The 21,693-nt window shown below is 42.0% G+C and overlaps 1 protein-coding gene across 3 annotated transcripts in view; it reads left to right on the top strand.

The window, feature by feature from the left end:
• Window positions 1-21,693, top strand: part of sox13 (SRY-box transcription factor 13) — a 51,311-nt gene that overhangs the window by 15,531 nt on the left and 14,087 nt on the right. Inside the window, exons 1-8 of one of the 3 annotated variants that reach the window (XM_085455702.1) lie at window positions 4,707-4,789; window positions 13,618-13,834; window positions 13,970-14,072; window positions 15,762-15,848; window positions 18,039-18,211; window positions 18,608-18,676; window positions 18,810-18,921; window positions 21,312-21,388. In XM_085455702.1, the coding sequence (XP_085311828.1) occupies window positions 4,707-4,789; window positions 13,618-13,834; window positions 13,970-14,072; window positions 15,762-15,848; window positions 18,039-18,211; window positions 18,608-18,676; window positions 18,810-18,921; window positions 21,312-21,388 (921 nt within the window). Of the gene's footprint in view, window positions 1-4,706; window positions 4,790-13,617; window positions 13,835-13,969; window positions 14,073-15,761; window positions 15,849-18,038; window positions 18,212-18,607; window positions 18,677-18,806; window positions 18,922-21,311; window positions 21,389-21,693 lie in introns of those variants that run through there. The other 2 variants (XM_085455701.1, XM_085455703.1) reach the window with 2 other exon arrangements.

Genomic DNA, 21,693 nt, shown 5'->3' with positions numbered 1-21,693 from the left:
GACATATTCTCATTGACTGGAGATTATTTGTACTTTTATATTTTTCGGACAATAAAGCACACTTAAAATCCTTTAATTTTCTCAAAAATCGACAGTGTACCTTATAATCTGGTGTGCCTTATGTATGAATTCTGGTTGGGCTCTCAAAAATCTGTCAAAAAATGTTTTAGTATGACTTTGGTAAGCTACAAAGCCACACCTCTTGATGGATTGTCGGAACATTATGGCTACTGTAGTCAAGAGGAATCTGGGTCCAAAACTCCGTCTGCTTCAGATCCCGAAGTCAAACAAACACTGAGAGTAAAAAGCTGTCTAAATTCTTTCATCTGTAATAAAATGATCAGCGTTGCTGCTTCACCAGGTGTAACAATTAAGTCTAACATCCAGGCATCCATGAAAACAGAAGTTATTCAATTTAACTGAGTTAGAAGTTAGCAGGAAGTTAGCTACATGTGCTACATGGTGGCTAGCTACACAGCTATGTTAGCATAGCATAAACACAGTGAAGCTTGAGGATGAAAGCCAACTTTTTTCCACTCGTTAAAAATTAATGTGAGGGTTCCCGATGGTTAGGGACAAATGCAATCGCATGGCAGGATGCTGTAAACGGACCAAACTTCATTTAGGAGAACGACTGAGATAATCCATTCACAATACCAGGTTAGTCATTAATAAACTGCAACAACACGTGAACAGACGAGCTGCGAGAGACTTCAACATTAATGAATCAATGGTACGCAAGTGGAGGAAGCAGGAAGAATGAGTTGAGTAAAGTTTGACTTATCTGACTGTTTTGTTTCGCTTAATGCGTCTTATAATTCGAAAAATACAGTATGTATTTGCTGCAGCATTTAGTATCATATTTAAACTATTTGGCACTCTTGTAAGTGAAACTCTTTAGATATGCTATCTTAAATTTCTGATAGCAGAATTTTTCATTTCATGGTAAATTAGGAAAATGTTTGATGTCTACTTTGTACGAATAAATATAGGTATACTTGTGTGTCATTTCGTTTGATTAGCTCACAGCCAGAATATATTTCCCCATGAGTTTCTTCTACTGCAGGTTACTTCATGTATGCCACAAACACCATGAGCAGTGCATAGAATGATTCTAGTACCTCAGATTGTCAGGAAGTCTATTCAGGGGCCAGCAAGCAGAATTATTTTGTTTTTCTTGCCACGCTCATGGTGTGTGTATGAGATTTTCAATCCTCTTGCTTTCTTATCTGACATGCAAAACATTTTTTCTTCGCTCGTTCGTGCCGCTGCTGATTCTCAAATGTATTGTGATGTAGGGCTGTTCGATATAACGATATATATCGGATGACGATATAAAAACGTCTATCGTTTCATTTTACGCTATCGTTTGTTTCGTGGTGTCGCAAAATAAACTGTTTACAGCAATATTTTTTTCATCGTTTTGATGGTCACTGTAGTGGCTATATTAATTTCTTAAAGTTCTCTCTTTCTCTTATATTTTATATAACCACACTACAGATGGACAAGTGCCTGTTTTTATGCGTTGTCGTTAGCAACAACGACGGTAAAACCATCGCGTGTCCGCTTGTTTATGTTCCACATAAGCCTTTCACAATAAAGCTCAATATCCTGTTGAGACTTTTCAAAATACACTGAATCACGTGAAAGAGCAGATTATTTACGGATGAGAAGCAAAAAAGAGCCGTCAGGTGCTAAAAAATAAACCATAGACTCAAACCTTAGAACAGGCTTTTTCCCCGCAGCACGCCGTGTAATAAATACTCACAAAGAAAACGGCGGCCGTTACAACTTATGTCTGAAAATGTATCGTTTCATGCATCGGTTAAAACACTCGACTCCAGCTACACGATGCAAAGCTGGAAACACTTCACGCAAGTTGAGCTGCCCGAGATTCACAGAATTTACAGAAAATGTTACATTTTTGTGATTTATATCGTTATCGGGACGATAGAATTCTTATATCGGGATATGAGATTTTGGTCATATCGCACAGCCCTATTGTGATGTGTGCCCTTCTTGTAACTATTTTCTTCCCTTTATTAAATATGGATTTTAAACTTCCAACCCAAACAGAGCTCAGTCTTCATACAATAAAGTTGCTCCACAGTGTACGAATTAATATGCATCTCTGCTAAATGTCTTCATTCATGTTGTGTCTCTTTACGTAACCTCCACTAAATCTATATTTGTTGCATTTGCAAGTACGAGGTGATGTAGAGATGTAATGGAATGGCGTGTGTGTGTGTGTGTGTGTGTGTGTGTGTGTGTGTGTGCTCAGTGCAGTGGGTGGACCCCTGAGGGGCAGCCCCTGAGCTGCAAGAGGAAAAGGGGAGTAAAATGTAGTCTTTGTGATGTCTCTATCACTCTATCACAGTGCGGGAGCTCCCAACACTGCTCTTTGTGTGTGATGAACTGACCAACGACCACAGAACAACAGCAACTTATCAGGCCTTATAGTATGTGCGCACACACACACACACACACACACACACACACACACACACACACACACACACACACACACGCGCATTCATTGCACACTAAAAGGAAAGAAGAGAAACTTGAAAAAATTGGAAAACTGTGTGTGTATGCTTGATGAGGTTATTCTTTGGACTATGCACCATGGTTCAGTACTCTTGACATCAAAAGGCCAAGAGAACAGAAGAAGAGAGGGGAAGGAAAGAGGAAGAGAGCAAGGCTTTTGTGTCTCCAGTCCTAAGAGCTCATTCTCTAATGAGGCCCAGTCAGCAACACAAGGAAGCTGCTGTGTGTGTGTGTGTGTGTGTGTGTGTGTGTGTGTGTACCCACATGTTACCAAACCTCTCCAATATTTAAAATAAATAAATAAATAAAAAAATCCAAGACCAAAACATACTCTCACAAATCTTTGAGACCTCATCTCTCAGCGCGATCTTACAAGTGTTCAGTACAAGTGTTGTGTTGGACGGCCTTGAAATGTGATTGAAAAGCAGCTTTTGAATGTGAAAGCAGCCAGGTAGTGTTAAATAAAAGTGACTTAAACTGTTGGAGATCCAGAGAAGTAGAGCTTGAAAAGGTGTGTAAGTCAAGTAAAACTGTGTGCATGTTTGAAATTCAGGAGTTTAAAGTGTGATTTGCAATTGTGAGACAAATTGCAAAGGAATGCTCACAATAAGCTGCAGTACATGTCTTCGTTTTTTTCTTGCTCACCTGACATCATCCACTGGTTTCTAGAGTTTGAATTTTTCATCCTTAGGCCATTGAGATGTTTATTTTCTTTTTCTCAAGTCAGGGATGATTATATTTAGATGAGCGGACTGAGTGATAAAATTTCTGAAAACACTGCCATGCATCCATAAGCTGCATGAGTGCAAACTTTCTAGATACTCTGTACCTCACATCAAGTCATAATACACTATATGGACAAAGGTACTGGCCACTCACAGGTCATGAAACACGGCGTGTTTACGATGCACCTCAGCATAATGGCTTAATGGCTCACTTTGGCTGTAGTCAGCGCCTAATGTAAAGAATAAAGTAACATGCCTGACGGGACAAGTAGAACAAGAACTATTCTGTGCTGGGAAATAACTGAGTATCCAGTTCCTTTGAGGTTGAATCCCCACCAGCACCTTTAACTGTTTACGCTGACAGACACATGGCATTGCAGAGGTTCTTATTAACGACACATTTTCTCTTCACAATGACAAACATCATCACGTTGCTATATGGACCACATGGAACGGCTTCTTGTTATCTTTCAGGAGATAATTAGTGCTCGGAACAAAAGAGGGCAAGTAAAATCATGTGTGTCTCCCATGTAACCTTTGTGGAACATCATAAAGGTGCGTTTGCTTACTTGTATCTATTTACAACATAGTTGACTAAACATTGTTACCTCACTGAAGCTTTACTTATTTTCTTCAAAAAACTACTCTCGCAGCGCTGCCAAACTGGCTGATATTGTATCTCGCATCACACCAGAATTCCCTACATTTTCAGCTTGAGTGTGTCCGATCAGATTACCTCTGCACTATACACCACTGTGCACTTACGGCAACTAATTGTGGAGCTCCTTTCCCCACTTGCACGCAGGAGTCAGAGACCAAACTACATCCAACAATGTAAAATGAGAGGTAACAGTGAGGGAGGGGGCTTTATAATACTGCATTGTACATCAAAATGTTGAAATTTGTGCTTTATCAAATGATCTGATCACGATAAAGCAATCGGAGCTTTGATTAAAAAGTTTTTGGTAAATAGTAGGGTAAAGATTTTTTAAAGAATTTTTTTATTTTTGCTTCGTTTTAAAATCGTTTGCTTGTCTCTTTGATTCGTTGTGACCGGTTGCCTTATTCCCTTACCTTTACAACCACCCACCCGGCATTTTTCTGTCCCCCCACCCCTCCACCCCGCCACACATCCTGGAAATCATAAAAAGCCTAGAATAAAGCCGACTGTGTTCGAAAGTGTCTAAAGCCCGTGAATGTGCTTATCACACCGCAATCAAACCTGTTGGCTGGTTGAGGTCCGATCAGTGTCATGCACGTCTGTAAGCAGCAAAGGTTACCTGCAAACAGCATGCTAATTATGCAAACACGGCGGCTATACGATGGGATTTGAACAGGCTCTTTGTACTTCCCCTCTTGGGGGGGGGGGGGCTGGTCAGAGGTAACAGAAGAGTAGAAAAGACAGGCGTTACCGGTGAGGGAGAAACACTCACTATGACCTGTGTCAGCAGATCTCTTCCAGTTCTTCCAGTCAGGGAGCGCTGTTGGATCTCCTCACTTCCACTCTGCACTACCAGGTCAGTACAGACAGCTACAGAGGGTAGATGGATAGGTGAGAGTCCAAGGTGTGCTTGTGTAAGTGTTTGTGAACATCTTTTAATTCAGTCTTGCTTTTCCTTTAAATAGACACTGATCAAAGTAGGAGATGCATGTTTCTTTAAAAAAATGAATATGTGTGTTTTTAATGCTCCGTGTTACTAATGAAGCACAACCACTGACTGAACTGGTGATGTGGTTTGCTTGAGTAATGTTTTGCTTGACGCTCTTGCCGTGATAAGGCCGAGCCAGGCCCTGTGGGCACACTGGCTCTATAGCTGGTGCGGAACGCTAAATTGTTTTATCATCCCTAATCAAATAGTGCTAGCTGCAAAACATATCCACAAACACTTGTTTATACATTGGTTCGCACTTGTCTTAACATGACTGCACAGCAGGTTGGAAACTTATAGTGTGAGTTCGGTCATGGGACACCGCTGACAATTGAACAACAAGTGAGAAAATTTCCTGAATGCGATTGTGTTTCAGAGATGAAACTGGCTACGGAAACTCGTGCAGATCAGGGTCTGAGTTATTTTACCTTCTTCTTTGTTTGTTGCATTTTTTTTTTTTTTTGACCTGATAGATTCTTGTGCCTGAGCCAAGTATAAGTAAGTGATTTTGTGTTTTTGTTTTTTGCATTTGGCAGAAGGAACCTTCTGCCATTACAGCTGTCAGTCTCACTACCGACAAAGAGAATGTCTTTATTTGTTTATCACCAAGTAGGCTGCTTTAGATGTCTAACATTTTATCCTGCTGCTCGCTACTGCTGAGAATGGCTCCTGGCACTCTCTCTTACGTCTATTGTGCATTCTGTGCTATTCTGCCTCAGGCAGCAGTTAGAAAGCGACAAGGACGATATAAACCCAGCAGCCTGCTCTTGTTGGGAGGGGTAAGGTGAAAAGAAAAACAAGCGGTGAGAAAAGAATAAAGAAACAAAGGAAGAAAAGAAAAGAAAGGGAGAACAACAGAAGGGATTTGCATTGCCAAGCCTCCTGGGGGGAAATGTTGGGTTTTACATGTTACAACTTGTTGGGTAACTGAAGGTTTTGTGTGAAGTGATTCTTGTGTCATGGGAAGTATAACGTTTCAGTGTTTTGAGTGCTCAAAGGAAAGGAGGCCATTTTTGTCAGAGGACAGAGGTATGCTCTCTCCCTGTCATTCTCCAGCCCCTCCCTGTCTGTTGTGGCGGGAGCGCTCAGCTCGCAGCGGGTAGTCCTGGAACAGCGCAGCCATGACTGTGGTTGGATAGCGAGGCCACTGTGGTCTGCTTTCAGAGGATCAACTCCCCGAATCCTTCCTGTCAGAGACTAATTACGTGTTTTGTCGAATGTGATCGTATTTTAATGACGCTAGAGCTAGGAATTATTAATTAATAACAAAGCTAGCCAGAGCTAGTGGTAGTTATCAGCTAACGCTAGGTCTGGCTAGCTTTATTCTAGTTTGTTTAGCTAGGTGGAATCATACGTCTCTTTAATTTTGGCTAGCAAAAACTGCAGTTGCTTGTTTTCTAAGCAGTTAGGTTAAGTTAATAACTTGCAGATATAGAAATAGAATACTTTCTTTAATATAATTATTTAATATTTTTGTCCACAAAGAAGAGCATGTTACCAAGAGATGCAACTTGCCACAAGGCAAAGTATGCAACTTCTCGGGTCTCCAGTCAATTTATGGTTCAGCAAGAGGAGCTTGCTCATAGTGTGTAGATAGTTAGGGATGGTCGGTCTGGCCGTCAGTGAACAAAGTATGTCGTTCAGCCAGTCCATGGGCTATTCTTGCTTGTGTCACTGTTGGTCTGTCAAACTGCTGAAGCGAAAAGTGACGTTCTAACATACAAAGAGCTGAAGTGGAACAAAGAATTAAACTATGCAAAGTGTCCACTGCAGCCACTGTCTGTGCTTTTCATGCTGTACTTTTGATCTTTAACGTCTTTTCACGCTTCTTCCTTGTCAACCAATCAGCATTTGGCAGACGCTTAAATAACGTTCGGAGCACTGCATGGGGGGACCCTGAGGGCCAAGAACCCTAGAACTCTAGAAGTACAGCAGTGCCATTGTGCAGTGTTCCTCTTTTTTAATGATCTGCCAGGCCTTTACTGCAGCAGCTTTCAGTTGCTGTTTGTTTGTGGGCCTAACCCTAAAGTTTAGTCATCAACAAGTGCATGCTCATTTGGGTTAAGATCAGGTGACTGATTTGGCCATTCAAGAATATTTGACTTCTTTGGTTTAATAAACTCCTGGGTTTCTTTGGCTGTATGTTCTGGGCCATTGTCCATTTTTATTATGAAACACTGCCCAATCAGTCAGACACAGTATGTCTCTGAACTCCTCAGAATCTGTTCGGCTGCTTCTGTCCTGTGCTACATCATCAATAAACACTAGTGTCCTGGTGCTACTGGCAGCCATGCACACCCAAGCCATTGGGCTTTGGACCATGAGCTGTTCCACGCCTTCTCCATATTTTTTTCTTGGCATCATTCTGGTAGAGGTTAACCTTGGTTCCATCTATCCAAAGGATATTTTTCCAGAATTGTGTGTTGTGGTGCTGACTTCATCGGTGCTTTCTGTCTTTCTCAGAATGTAACAAACGCTGTATCAATGCTGTATCAATTTCTCAGAAGGGTTTTTTTCTGTTTTCTCAGCTTAAGGGTCGATCGTGGCTCAAGAGTTGGGAGTTGGGAGTTCGCCTTGTAATCGGAAGGTTGCCGGTTCGAGCCCCAGCTTGGACAGTCTCGGTCGTTGTGTCCTTGGGCAAGACACTTCACCCGTTGCCTACTGGTGGTGGTCAGAGGGCCCGGTGGTGCCAGTGTCCGGCAGCCGGACAGTGCGCCCCAGGGTGGCTGTGGCTACAATGTAGCTTGCCATCACCAGTGTGTGAATGGGTTGGATGACTGGATATGTAAAGCGCTTTGGGGTCCTTAGGGACTAGTAAAGCGCTATATAAATACAGGCCATTTACCATTTTACCATAAGGGTGGCTTGTTTCACCTGCATGCAGAGGTCCTTTGACCGCATGTTGTCTGTTCACAGCAAAATCTTCTAACTCAAGCACCACACCTCAAATCAACTCCAGGCCTTTTACTGCTTAATTGATAATGACATAACAAAGGAATTGCCCATACCTGCCTATGAAATAGCCCTAATTGTGCATTTACTTTTGGTCCCTTTAAAAAAAGGGTGGCACATGTTAAGGAGCTGAAACTCCTAAAACCTTCTTCCCATTTGAATGTGGGTACCCTCAAATGAAAGCTGAAAGTCTACACATCATCATGTCCATGTCTATTATATAACTATAATTGGAATATTTTTCAGTAAACGTGAAAAAAACAACTCTTGGCTGCTCTGAGGTCTGTTTCATTGTGATTTCTTAGCAGCATGTGGTGAGCGCCTATAAAAGCTGAATAACACCGTAGGTGGTTGAAAAACAGGCCTCAATCAGATAACCTTAGAAGAAGCCAGTGCTATTTAAGTCATGCAACACACCGCATATATACATGTATGCACAAGGTCAGGTTCCACGTAGGTGCAGTCAGTACAGATAGGCTAAGTGTGTGTTTAACTAGAGAGAGATGTGAAGGCAAGCGATAACCTGATAACCTTGACTGGTTTGCATTGTTCACCCTAAGGCACAAATTGTATTGTTTTTGAAGTACCTTTGTGCTTGTGAAAATGCTTGCACCTGGACGCACATTCCTCGCTGACAACAACAGTGCGGCCTTCTGAGATTCTGTGCATACCTCTGCACTTGCTGACACACACACACACACACACACACACACAGAGTATGTGCAGAGGCGTGTGAAAGCCACCTGTGGCAGCTCTGCGGTCCAGCCCCTGTGGAACGTGAAGGGAAGACCCAGGAATAACTTGCTGTGTGGGACTCAGCTCGGTATGTTGCCACTGCTGCCTGCGCACAACCCTCCAACCCCCTCTCTTCCGGCAATCAGCCCCTCGCCACCACATGGACGGTGACTGCTGCGGTTTTCGCTTATAACAGTTTCCCACCTCCATCCCTCCACAATCGTTCCTTCCCAACACCCTACAAAACTACACACCACAGCTGAAAGCAGACGTCAGACAGGATTAGGCTGATGAACAGTGTTGTGGGTTTGAAGCTGATGGTAACTTTTCCCAAATATGACAGACAACAAATGCAATCAGGCAGTAAAATTTGAAGCAAAATCACAGTTGTTGTTTTTTTAATATGAAAGATATACAAATGAGTGTGATATCATCTTTAAACCAAGAGTAATCAAACAGGTGGCAACAAATGAGTTCAATTGCTGGTGATCCCCCTGCTTGCAGGTGTGTTTATTGTGCTTTTTAGTTACCGTCAGCTGTGTAAATTAGATTTTCTTTTATCGCTTTGTGATTTGAAAACACAACGAGTCATAAATGCACACACATTCACACAGGTTTAGAGCCTAGCCAGGCAGGTGGGTTTGTGTTAAAATGCACCAACAACATTACTGTGTGTTTCCTAGAGTGCTGGAAATGTGTTTTTCATGTTGCTTGGCGTTGGCAGATGGGCCGGTCAGGAGCTTCGGGAGTGTTCCCAGAGGGCCGCGTAACTGTTGAGCTGGTGTTCTCATAAACAAAATATGTTCATTAAACTCATCAGGTAAGTAAGGGACGTGTCTCACTTTACAGGGTTGACACTGCAGCCTTTGTAGAATTGCAAAGGGAAATCGCCCTCTTCAAGTTGGTCCAAGTTGTCATTATCCTTTCTCAAGAGGTCATAGGAATCCACGTCATCTGCTGAGAAAATTAAGTGTGGCATTTATTATCGACGAACTGAATTTATAGTTCAAGACAAATATCAATCTTTAAAGATTTTTTAATCTAGTTGTCAGGATTTCCTAAAAAAACAAGCTCATAGTAGTGAGTGAAATTCAAGTGTTTAGCTGTTTATTCTGCCAATTTCCTTGAAGATTAAATTAAACATTATTCCAGTAGACAAAGTATCTCAATAGTTTTCTGTGGTTATTCTTGCACCACATAATAACCTTAGATTTGCTTGATGTTGCTTGCTGGACTAGTACCAACTGCAGAGCAACTGCACCCATTGAGTTTTTCACCTGAATTATGCTCCGTTGCAGACATGTACAGCTGACGGCCAATTATTCATTCTTGTTATAGTTCTTTGAAATCTGCCACCTGGAGCGTAGTGTAGTTGGTGCATTGCGATGTAAATTATCTGCAGACAAGTCCTTGTGGTCTCAGGAAACAAACAGACTTCACGGACGTTCCTGCAAATGCTTGCACTCTCTATCCATTACTTGGAGCTAAAATCAGACTGTAAACAACTCTTCTGTGACCACATGGCAGCTGAGTTCGGTGCACAACGTTTCTACCTGTGTTTTGTAGCTTTTAACACACACACAGACACACAAACGCATGCATATACATCACTGAGGTTTGGAGTCTTGGACCCTGGCAGACAGGTGGCTTTGTTTGGAAACACAGTGTGCAAGCTAAGGGGGGGGGCACTAATCATTATTATGCTTTCCGCAGAACGGTGGCGCTTTTTTTTTTTTTTTTTTTTGCCATGTTCCTGAGTTGGTCGGCACATTCCGCTGGCATTGTTATCCGGCCTGTTTCCTGCGGCCGGCGGCTTTTGTCAGCCTCTCCCCCATTGTCTCGGCTTCCTTTGTTCCCCGGCTCCAACAATGGCTTTTTTTCTGCCTCTTTATATATATGTGCACTTTTTGCCCTTGTGTGTTCTGTTTGTTTTGTTCTGCTGTCTGCTGTGTTTTTCTTTCCTCCTGCTGTAGAGCTGGGAAATAACACGTATGCACACAACCCTGAGTTGATTTGTTCAAGTTCACTCTGGTTCAAACCTCTCTCACTCAACCTGTCCCCTCTTCAGTTTTCTGCTTTTCTTCCTCACTGAGGCGTTGTCTGTCTCCCTCCCCTATAACCTCTCATTATTCACTGTCACAAACTGAGGGAGACACACACACACACACACTTTAACACAACCACCACCTAACTCTCAAAACTGAATTCAGGAGTCACCTTTTTTTCTTAAATTTACCACCTCAAAATTAGGGTTTCCTTTAAGAGGCAGAAATGTCACAAATTGATTTAGCTATTTGTAGCAATTATTAAGTTATAAGCAGGATATAAGAAAATTGTATCTAATTATGGAAAACCAATAAGAATCTTTTTTTTTTTTTTTTTTTTACAAAAGTCCTTTTTAAAATTTTAGATATGCTAAAACTTGCAAGAGTAATAAAAAAGTACATATTTCGATTGCTTAGAGTCAGGGTTTAGGGTTAGGGATATCACTAATGATGACTTAAACCTTGGAGGGATAATGTGAGGTACTACTGATGTGTAAGGCTGTCCTGATACTGTTTTTTGGGCTTGGAAGATGTGCCTGATGAGCATTGGGAGAGACTGGGTGCTGACGGAGGTCAGGCAGAATAGCTCTCTCAGTGACGTCATCAGCGAGAGACCGGTGACCAGCATCGCGGAGCATGACGTCCGAGCGGCACTGAGGAGAGTGAACACAAGGAAAGCGGCGGGGCCAGACGGCATCACCGGCCGTCTGCTGCGCTGCTGTGCTGACCAGCTAGCAGGTGTGTTCACTTACATCTTCAACGAGTCCCTGGCGAAGTCTGTGGTCCCCACATGCTTCCAAAGATCCACCATCATCCCTGTGCCCAAGAACAGCAAACCCTCATCCCTGAACAATTACCGGCCAGTTGCACTGACCTCGGTAGTAATGAAGGTGTTTGAGAGGCTGCTGAAGAACATCATCTCCTCCTCCATCCCAGACACCACAGATCCGCTGCAGTTCGCCTACAGATCCACAGAGGATGCCATCGCCCACGTCCTACACACCACTCTCAGCCACGTGGACAAGAAACAGGGTAACTATGTGCGAATGCTGTTTGTTGATTACAGTTCAGCGTTTAACACAATTGTGCCCTGCAGACTGTTCACAAAGCTGAGGGATCTGGGACTCAACAGCCGTCTGTGTGCATGGGTGTTGGACTTCCTCACTGGCAGAACTCAGGTGGTGAGGGTGGGCAGGTGCTTCTCCAACAGCATCACCATCAACACAGGAGCACCTCAGGGATGTGTCCTCTCGCCACTGCTCTACTCCCTCTACACTTCAGACTGTGTGGCCACCCATGGCTCCAACACCATTGTGAAGTTTGCTGACGACACAGTGGTGTTGGGTGCCATCTCCAACAACGATGAGGCGGCCTACATGGATGAAGTGAAGAATCTGGCATCGTGGTGCCAGGACAACCACCTCCAGCTGAACGTCAGCAAGGCCAAGGAGCTGGTGGTGGACTTCAGAAGGGGTCAGCACAGAGACTACAAGCCCATCATCATCAATGGAGCTCCAGTGGAGAGGGTGCAGTCCTTCAAGTATCTTGGTGTCCACATCTCCTCAGACCTGACATGGGCTGCCCACATTCAGGTCCAGACCAAAAAGGCTAGGCAGCGCCTGTATCACCTACGACAACTGAGGAAGTTCAGGGTCTCTCCAAAGATCCTCAGGATTTTCTATACAGGCGCTGTGGAGAGCATCCTCACACAGAACATGACATCGTGGTTTGGGAACAGCTGTGTGAAGGACCAAAAAGCTCTCCAGAGAGTGATCCGTACAGCAGAACGCTGCTGCAGGATTGCTCTCCCCCCGCTTCAGGACACCTACACCAGGAGATGCCGGACTAGAGCAGCGCAGATACTGAAGGACCCGTCCCATCCTGACAACAAACTGTTCCAACTTCTGCAATCTGGTAGAAGGTTCCGCATCTTCTGGGCAAGGACAGAGAGACTCAAGAGGAGCTTCTATCCCCAAGCCATCCGTGCCCTAAACACACACACCCGCCCTCTCACATCATCTATAATTGACTGAGACAGGACTCTCTTCCAGACACTCTAAACCAAGGCACAATGTACACTTCAATTCCTTTAATTTTAAATATATTTATATTGTCTATCCTGTAAAATAGTCAGATGTCTATTCATATTAATGTACAGAATTCACCTGCTTGCTGCTACTACTGCACATTCACCCAGTGTACATACTATATGTCTGTATATATATATATAATGTTCTTCCTCTACACCCCCCCCCCCCCCCCCCCCCCCCCAATTTTTGCACATGTCGAGGAGCGTGTCAGGCTACATTTCACTGTGTGTTATACTTGTATAACTATGCATGTGACAAATAAAGAACCTTGAACCTTGAACCTTGTAAATGTCACAAAACAAACAAACGAACAAAAATGAATATCCAAAACCCTAAATGGCAACCAAATGGTTTGGCTATCTGAGAGGTAGAATATTTGTGTGCATGCCTGTAAAAGTAACAGCAATCAAAATAATGGGGAAACAGCTAAACCGAATTATTTTTGGAGTAAAAGATCGCATACGTGTTGGTATCCAGTATAAATGCTCATAGTACTCGTTATTTATTATTCACAGCTTACACCTCTTTGCTTTAATCATGCTCTATAGCAGTATTTGATTACAAACTTCTGTTTAAGACCATATTGTTTATTTTCCCTATGACCGTTCATAAAGCTTCATAGTTGTAAGAGTCTCTAGCCCAGTTGCCGACACACCTCTAAGGATTCCTTTTTCGTCCTTAGCTTTAGTCTAAATAAAATATCTGAACAGCAAGGGATGAAATTTTCCACCAACAAATTTTCTATTATTTTTTCTTCTTTGCTGTCAATATGTTTACTCCCAAATCTAGAACTGGGAGATGATTACCCAGTGCCCAAACCTCACCACACCCAAATGACAGCTAGTATTGTGTATTTTTTTTTGTCTTTCAACAGAATGGTTGAGCCCAGCCCTCCAGCACTTCACATTCACTCCAGTGGGGATGTCAACATGGCAGGCGTTGGTGTCAAAGTAGAACGTGAAGACTCTGGGGGAGGGGCTGCAATGGATACCAGCGGCGAACTTCGTAAAACGTCTCCTTCGCGTGATTGGTCAGGAACTCAGCCCCTCGAGGCTCGCCAGTTGACCCCACCACTGTCTCGCTCCCCTTCAGTAAGGATTACGAAAGGCATGACAGGGAATTTTAGGAAGTCAACAATGTGTCATAGATTGGTATATCAAAATATAAAGTATATTTGCATGTTCTTGGTGAGATTTTAATTGAGGTTCTCTTTTCTGTCCTGACAGGAGGGATCTCCAGGGAAGGACCTGCCTCACAGACAGAGCCCCATGGGACTGAAGGAACCTAGGATGCATGATCGATCAGAGGGACAATCCAACTTGAAAGAAGGTCTGTCAAAAGCAAACGCCATTTCATAACTTTATTTACAACCACAGAGGTGCAAACCGAGAGTCAGTTCTGTCTGCCATGGTGTTGATGTTCATTAGCCTATTGAATTAATACATATTAATAATATGTAATTATAGGATTCATTGCTAGTTTTATTATTTCTTGATTGTTTGATTGCGTGCTGTTTTTAACTCAAGAGAAAGTTTTATTTGTATCATACTCTTATTTATAATTTACTTGGTGACTGACTGTACCATTATGGGTTGATGTCTTGTGCTGGTTTTATCTGTTTACCCCCAGTAGAGTTGTTGTTGCTGTAGCAACAGCTCACAGGGATCGGAATAAAGAACAAAGTCAACCTCCCAAGAAGGAAAGAAACTGTCCTGCTATTAGGAGCAATTTGGGGTTGAATGTCGAGTATTTACCAGGAGCATTTCATTTAACAGGGTGGCCCTAATGTTAGTCATTGAAACTTGCTAAGTCAATTTAGCAAAGTACTTTATACATACATTAATTTTACTTACAAATGTTCTGCAAAGAATATTTTCCCAGTTTTATAAGAGACAGCACAAATACTCGCAGACAGCCAGATACCGACAATTAGATGATATCATTGTCACGCCTGCCTACAAGCATGAGGCCTGAAGGTTTAAGCTTAGCAAAACAAGCTTTAGTCACTGACATGTAAAGTATGTCATTTTTGACTCGTGTTTTATGCAAATATTGAATGTGTGTTTTGCTTGTATAATGCCAGTTTACAGCAACGGTCGTACGGTTAGTAGCCAAACCAGGATTAGACAACTGTGGGAAGGAAGAACTCAATTTTAACAGGAAGAAACTTATAATATATTATTATTAATTATTATTATTAATATAAAACCAGGCTCAGGAAGGCATAAATACTTAAGTTCATTAAAATTGTCAGTTGTGTATCTTGAGAGTAACGTTTTAGATCCAAGCTGTTTGGATGTTAGCATGTAGTCGGATTGGCACTTAACAGTTTTGCCTCACTGGATTTCAGACAGTATCAATTCAGCCCTCAGCCTTTCTCTTTTCTGCACCTCAGTGTTATTACCTTCTGTGGGAGTCTTTCTCTCTTACTCGCACACACGTCCATATAATTTTCCCATCTCAGACTTTGATGACTCCATATCTTACGTGTTTGAGAGCGCTACATTCTGCTGCTATTCAGCATTAAACAATGCAGTCTGCTTAAAATCGATGTGTGGAAGTGATGGTTTGTCTCACAAAGCGGGGGTGTTGTTTGGATTCCTGAACGAGTTCAGGGGCTTTTTTTTTTGTATGTGTGATTGTGTTCAATTTCTTTGGTAGGGAGTGAAGGGCTTCTCTCTGAGCCGCGTGCAAGACTCTCGTTGCCCTCTAGTCTTTAACCAGCCTGCACTCCTTGCCTTAAATCTTTCTCAAATTTGCTCCAGTCACTGACCTTGAATTGTTCTCTGTCCAAATATTGATCCACTCAAACACTCAGAACTTCTCCCTGATGCACAAACAACCTCTGCCCTTCGACACCTCAAACGTCTTCTTCAATCAATGCCATTAGAAAAGCAGAAGAGAGGCTCAGAAAGTAGTTTAGTGTTAGATGTATTTTATTTGACAGAATATATTTTTCACGCCATCTACTGCTGCCCACTGCGGTCCCGCTGAGTACCATTAGTGTTCTCTTAACAGTGATGCCTACCATTGAGAAGCTGCTGAATGCTGACTGGAAGGACAAACTCCTGGATAAAAGCACAGTGGGGTCAGGACAGCTGAAAGGTTAGTTTCAAACACTACAAATGTTGTACATATACAATTAGACCGTATGAATTACAGCTTTTCTATTCTATTTCTCATTTGTTTTATCAATTTAAAAGCATCATATATAACAGCTTGGTGCATACAGCAGCATGTGGCAAACCATTGGTTTGACATTTAGATGGAAGATATGTAGATATTTCTTCTTCTACCTCTTTTTAAAGGTAAAACATAACCAGTGTGTGTGTGAAGGCTTAATTAACCCTAAATTTTCACCCATGCGAAAGTGAATAGAATAGAATACAATAGAATAATCCTTTAATTGTCCCACAAGGGGAAATTTTTCTTACATATTTACATTAAGGACAAAGTGTAGTGATGGCGTTACAAAACTCGTGTGTGTGTTCTGGGGTTAACAATGTAATATTTATCATATGTACAGTGATAACACACACACACACCAGTGAAATCCAGTGCTGGCTGTCACTGTGCCCGTCTCACTGATATAACCACACTCACAGCACATGTGTGCTGCTGTTATCTCAATCATTTCACTGAATTATTTGATCCCTTTTTTTAGTATTTGTTTGCACATGAATGTAATGATTATCATAAACCCACATTTGCCACACCATGTTTACCACTTGGTAGAACTGAGCAGAGAGATAGCAGACTCTAGCTGCTCGGCAGTCCTGGGTCTTCTTTTCAGCGTTTTTTGTTTCACCTTGAGGCATTAGTTGTGCCTCTCCAGATGTGCAAACTGATAAATTCACCTCTGTGCCATCAGGGATGCAAACTTTTCAACTGCTTGCTCATAACAAGCTGGATGGTCCTTCTCATTTTTAGACCAGAGGAAGTGGCATTTGTGATTTTCAGAATTTCGATTTGTCTGATCTAACAACAGTTTTGCGCTTTGCTTCAGTCCAGCTTCAGAAGGCCCGAAGATAGACGAGCATTCAGAGGTGGCCTCCTGCCTTGTCTCTTGTACACAGAGAATCCTCCAGAATCGCTGAATCGTTTAATGATATTATGTATATTTATAATCTTTCTGACTTTGCATTCAGAAACATTATTCTGAAATCTGTAGCTGCAGTTTTTTTACAGATTTGTTATCCTCTGATGTACTTCTTGGAATCTCTGAGATGCTCCTTGTATAACCAGTCATGTTACTGACCTCCTGCCAGTTAACCTAACTGGAAAGTGCTTCCCCAGCTTTGGTGCTCCCATCCCAACTTTTTTTTGAGATGTGAGATATTTTGAAGTTTTACAGTTTCTCAGCTCAGACATTTAATGTGTCTCTACAGTGAATAAAAGACAAGTTTATGAGATTTACATTTGACACATTTTTGGAATTGGCTTTGTAGTTTTGGCAGCGATGAAAGATTCATTTTCATAGTGAGGACGCGTCTGTCCTGCAAACATTATCTACAGTTTCTGATCTAAGCAGTTTGGTATAACAGCTTGTTTCTGCAAAATGGGGGAAAAAGATGCTTATCAGTTTCAACCCTTTCAACATCCTTTTCTAGCAGTTATGAGATTACAAGATAGCAATTGATTTTGAAATATAGGAAACATAAAGCAACATGTTACGAAGAAGCTTCAGGTTTTTTTCTTTGAGATTTTGGTTTTTCTGAATGTGTGAAACTTGACCCACGGAGGGTGTGAGGAGATAAAAGACAAGATATTACATTTGAAAATGATCCTGTGAAAGTTAGAAAGGTTTTTGTGAGATTGAGAAGTTTGTTATTATAACAAGATGTTTTTAAAAGAGGGAAAGTTTAACATTAAAAACTTTGCTGAAAATATTGTTTTGTGGAGGAAAAAATTACCTTTTTAGGTAATTACAAGAAATTTTTCTCAGTCTCATAAAAATGACAAAAGTTTTGTATTTTGTGAAATTTAATTTAATAAAAGCAAAAATATCTTTTTGTAAAACTGAAAAATATTATTCACCATAAAAATATGATTTTTCTTTTATAAAGAGAAGAAAAGCTTCATGTTTTGAGAAATTTTGTGGGAAAAATGGGAAAACATGAGAGGTTATATAACAAAACTGTAAGAACAAGAAGAGAATAGTATCTTTTTATCCCTCCGGTATAATAATGGTGATAGTTGGAGACATTACTAAAGCAAAAACGGAATAAGAAGGAATAAAAAAAAAAACGGCCTTATCCTGCATAAAAACACAAAGCCTCCCACTCCTCCCACCAGGTACCCCCGAATCTCTGGCAGAGAAGGAGCTCCAGCTGTTGATGATGATCAACCAGCTGAGTGGTCTGAGGGAGCAGCTCCTGGGAGCCCACTCTGAGCAGAGAAACATGGCCGCCCTGTTGCTGGAGAAACAGCAGCAGCAGATGGAGCTGGCTCGGCAACAGCAAGAACAGGTATCTCTACCAGATCTTTGCATCACTCACCCAGTTCAACAGAACATGCAAACATGTGGACATCTCAAAACAAATTTCTGTCTCTCTGCTGTGTATTATCTTGATAAAGAATATAAAGGGCCTTTCTGACCAAACAGACGAAAAGCCCCTGTGTGCACTGGTGCTTGTGTTCTTGCTCCATACAAACACTAGGCAAATTAGATGGCCGAAATTGAAAAAAGATCTTTGTCTAATGTGCCTTTTTTCACACAAGTCCACAGAAGGAGAACACCGCACGCACTCGCCAGCTTTTTTCTGGGAATAAATGAACCGCCGCATGCGTGCGTCATGGCTGATCGTTAGAATTTATACAGGCTAGCGCTCACTTGTTGTGTGTCTCGTTTTTCTGTGTCTCAGATCGCCAAGCAGCAGCAGCAGCTCATCCAGCAGCAGCACAAGATCAACCTGCTTCAGCAGCAGATCCAGGTCAGCTCCTCTCACGACCTTTCGCACATCTTCCTGAATCACTTCAAGGAGCAGAGTGGGAGATTAATAAATGAATGTGTGAGACGGATGGGGCTTGTCTGTAACGTGCACGTGTCCTGCTCTGTCCCAGCAGGTGAACATGCCCTACGTGATGATTCCAGCTTTCCACCCCACCACCCAACCCCTCCAGGTCAACTCTGACCCCCAGATGACCTTGCCACTGCAACCGATCCCCTGCAAGCCGAGTGAGTAATCAAGTGGAAAGGTTTCAGTTTTATTATTATTTATTTTTTCATATGCAGGCTGACAGCAGTGCAGCATTAAAAGAAAGCTCGGAGCTGCTTTGTTGGGGCAGAGTTGTTGACTCAGGCTGTGGGATCTAGGAACACCGCTCTGTATCCGTAATTTTAAGGAATATCAGGCAAACACTGCAGACATTTCTAGCAATGGCAGGCAGGCTTTTGAAACACTGGAAAGTTATGACGGCAACAACAAGGTAATATTCTTTCTAACATTATGTAATCTTTAATCCATCACTCATATTTAAACATGTTTGCAACCGTATAAAGTAACTTTCAGAGAAGTGTCCTTTAACAACCTCTGGGCTGACCTGTGTGAAGGGCATTCTGCCTCCACAGAGTAATGCATTACTTTATTCCTTGGGTTAAAAAAAGTAATGAATCATGTGTAATACGTTACTTTTACTGAGTAATAAACACAACACTGACACTGATGGTCCATTTTAGTCAGAGAAACTCCCAGCAAATCAAAGTATTTCTGGAGGGTTCAATAAGGTCATGCTGTATACTACATTCTTCTTCAAATACTGCTGTGACCTGCTAATAATCCTCCAAGGATTCCCTTGATTTAGTGAACACTGTGTTTTGTCAATTCATTCAAAGCCTTTTCTTATGCACCCTGTTGTGTGGGAAGAATGAACACTCTACTTACCAATGACTGCAAGCTTTGAAGGCCAGAAACTTTGTGCTGAAAAGATATCTCCATCAGTACAGCTCCATAAGTTGCCATCCCTGAGTGTTTATGTACTTCAACTCAGGGGCTATTTTATAGGAACTAGAAAGGCATCCGTGAGACTCCAGTGCAACAGTGCTTGAATGTACCTTTCAAACACGTATGCTTGTACAGTTAGCAGGCTATTGAGGCCACGGCTTCGAACGCCACAGCTTTGTAGAAGCTTGCTTTCACCAGCCTTAAAAGCTGTGCTTGTGGATCTTTTCAAACTTAAAGACACAAGGCCAGTCTTTAAAACAGTGTAGGTGGAATTTAAGGATAGCCATTATATCGAGAAGCGCACGTGTGCGTGAGCGGCTCTGAATGTTTTGACACATGAATGTAAAATGTGTCGGAGTGCTGGGCTGTGTAGAAGAGGTCAGCAGTAACCAGAGCGTTTTTAAAAACAATATGCATGGAGTGAAACTTTGAGCCCTTTGCTTTCATTTTGCTCAGATCTTTTATTTGTTTGGACATTTGCATGTAACCTCACGTATCAACTGGACATTGTATTTTGGGGAGATTCCCTGCAACTCCCACTTGGCCATGCGCAAATTATGTTAATTCTCAAACTGTAACAAAACATCTACTGTCTCAGAATGACTATCACTTACTCACGTTATTATTCAACCTTAGCTGAATAAATGCTATATCACAAATTTATCTTGGCAATAGTTTGAGATTTGCCATTGGAGAGGTGATATTGCCTTATCCTCTGCACTTGATATTCTGTATAAACAAACTGCCTTCGTATTATGGTGGATTCATGGCTAATGATGCTGGAAGTGAACATTTAAATGCTAAAATGAATGTAAGGCTGTAGGACAGGGATGTCCAACAAAGACAAAGAAACCACTTTAATTACTTTGGTGTGGCGTGTATGGCAGTGTTGGGATGGGGTGGGTTTTTTTCAATAGGAAAAGCTGTAAAACTTATGAAAATACCGTTAAAAGCCCAGAGTCTATGTCTTCCTTCACACTTTCAAAAGCCGTCCACTGGGCCAGATTAGAGTCTTTGCATTTCATCCTAGATAGTCCTCAGTGAGTGCAAGTTAATGGAGGTGAAGAGCTGAAATAAACACCTGCGCTACATAAAAAGGCCACATAACATTTTAGTTTTTACAAGTATGCTATTGATCATGTGTCTGAGCTTAACAAAATTAGGCTAATGTCCTTTTTTCTTAAGCTCTGAGTATACTCTCCACGTCTGCTGTGGTCCGCTTGGGTCTGATGGGTCCACGTGACATAAATTTGGTCATCAAGGGCGAGGGTCCGTGCATATGTTTTGATGACTGCGTGGATTTTACCACTAAGCCTTTACAGTGCACTACACCAGCTGAGCATGAGTCCCAGCCATGGAAGGCTGCTTGGCTGTTGTGGCTCCAGCTGTCAGTGTCTGCAACAGGCTTTACAGTGAAGCTAATTTTACCCATAAAATGCTAGCATGTTGCTTGGTCCGTTAGGATGGTAACTAAACAATTTTTTTTAACAGGCTAATGATAATAGTAATGCTAATAGTTTTACTTTTAAACTTGGTTCTGTCTAAAACTGCTGTTCGTTCTTAACCCTTAAATCGATGCATTAAGAATGGTCATTTATTTATTTTTAATTTTAACCTTTCACAGCTATGGACTACTCCATGCAGCTACTGTCAAACACTCACCCCACCCCCGTGAAGAGAAGCAGTGGTTCCCTCCGACAGGTACAGTATCACTTTATTGTGCATACCTTGTCCAACTCACTTCTTTATATGAGCACATTACTGAGAAGTCAGGGAATTATGGCTGTGTTTGCTTGCTGTATGGTGTGCGTACCTTCTGCATGTGTGTGGTTTTAGGAAGCTTAAAGAAAGTGAAGTCTTCTGGAGCGAACAAATAATATCCTTTTCTGGTATTTGGGAGGCTGAAAAGCTTTAGGAATACACCACACCCTCTGTTGAAGGTTTAATGTGTGTGGCCATAGGTGTGTGTTTTCTCGACGTGCTTGTGTGTGTGTGTAAATGTAGTG

The sequence above is a fragment of the Copadichromis virginalis genome, linkage group LG5, assembly GCF_057382275.1.
Source record: "Copadichromis virginalis isolate Kocher_CV1m ecotype Utaka linkage group LG5, C_Virginalis_male_GT1.1, whole genome shotgun sequence".
Lineage (NCBI taxonomy): Eukaryota > Metazoa > Chordata > Actinopteri > Cichliformes > Cichlidae > Copadichromis > Copadichromis virginalis.
This window is presented reverse-complemented; position numbering and strand designations above follow the sequence as displayed.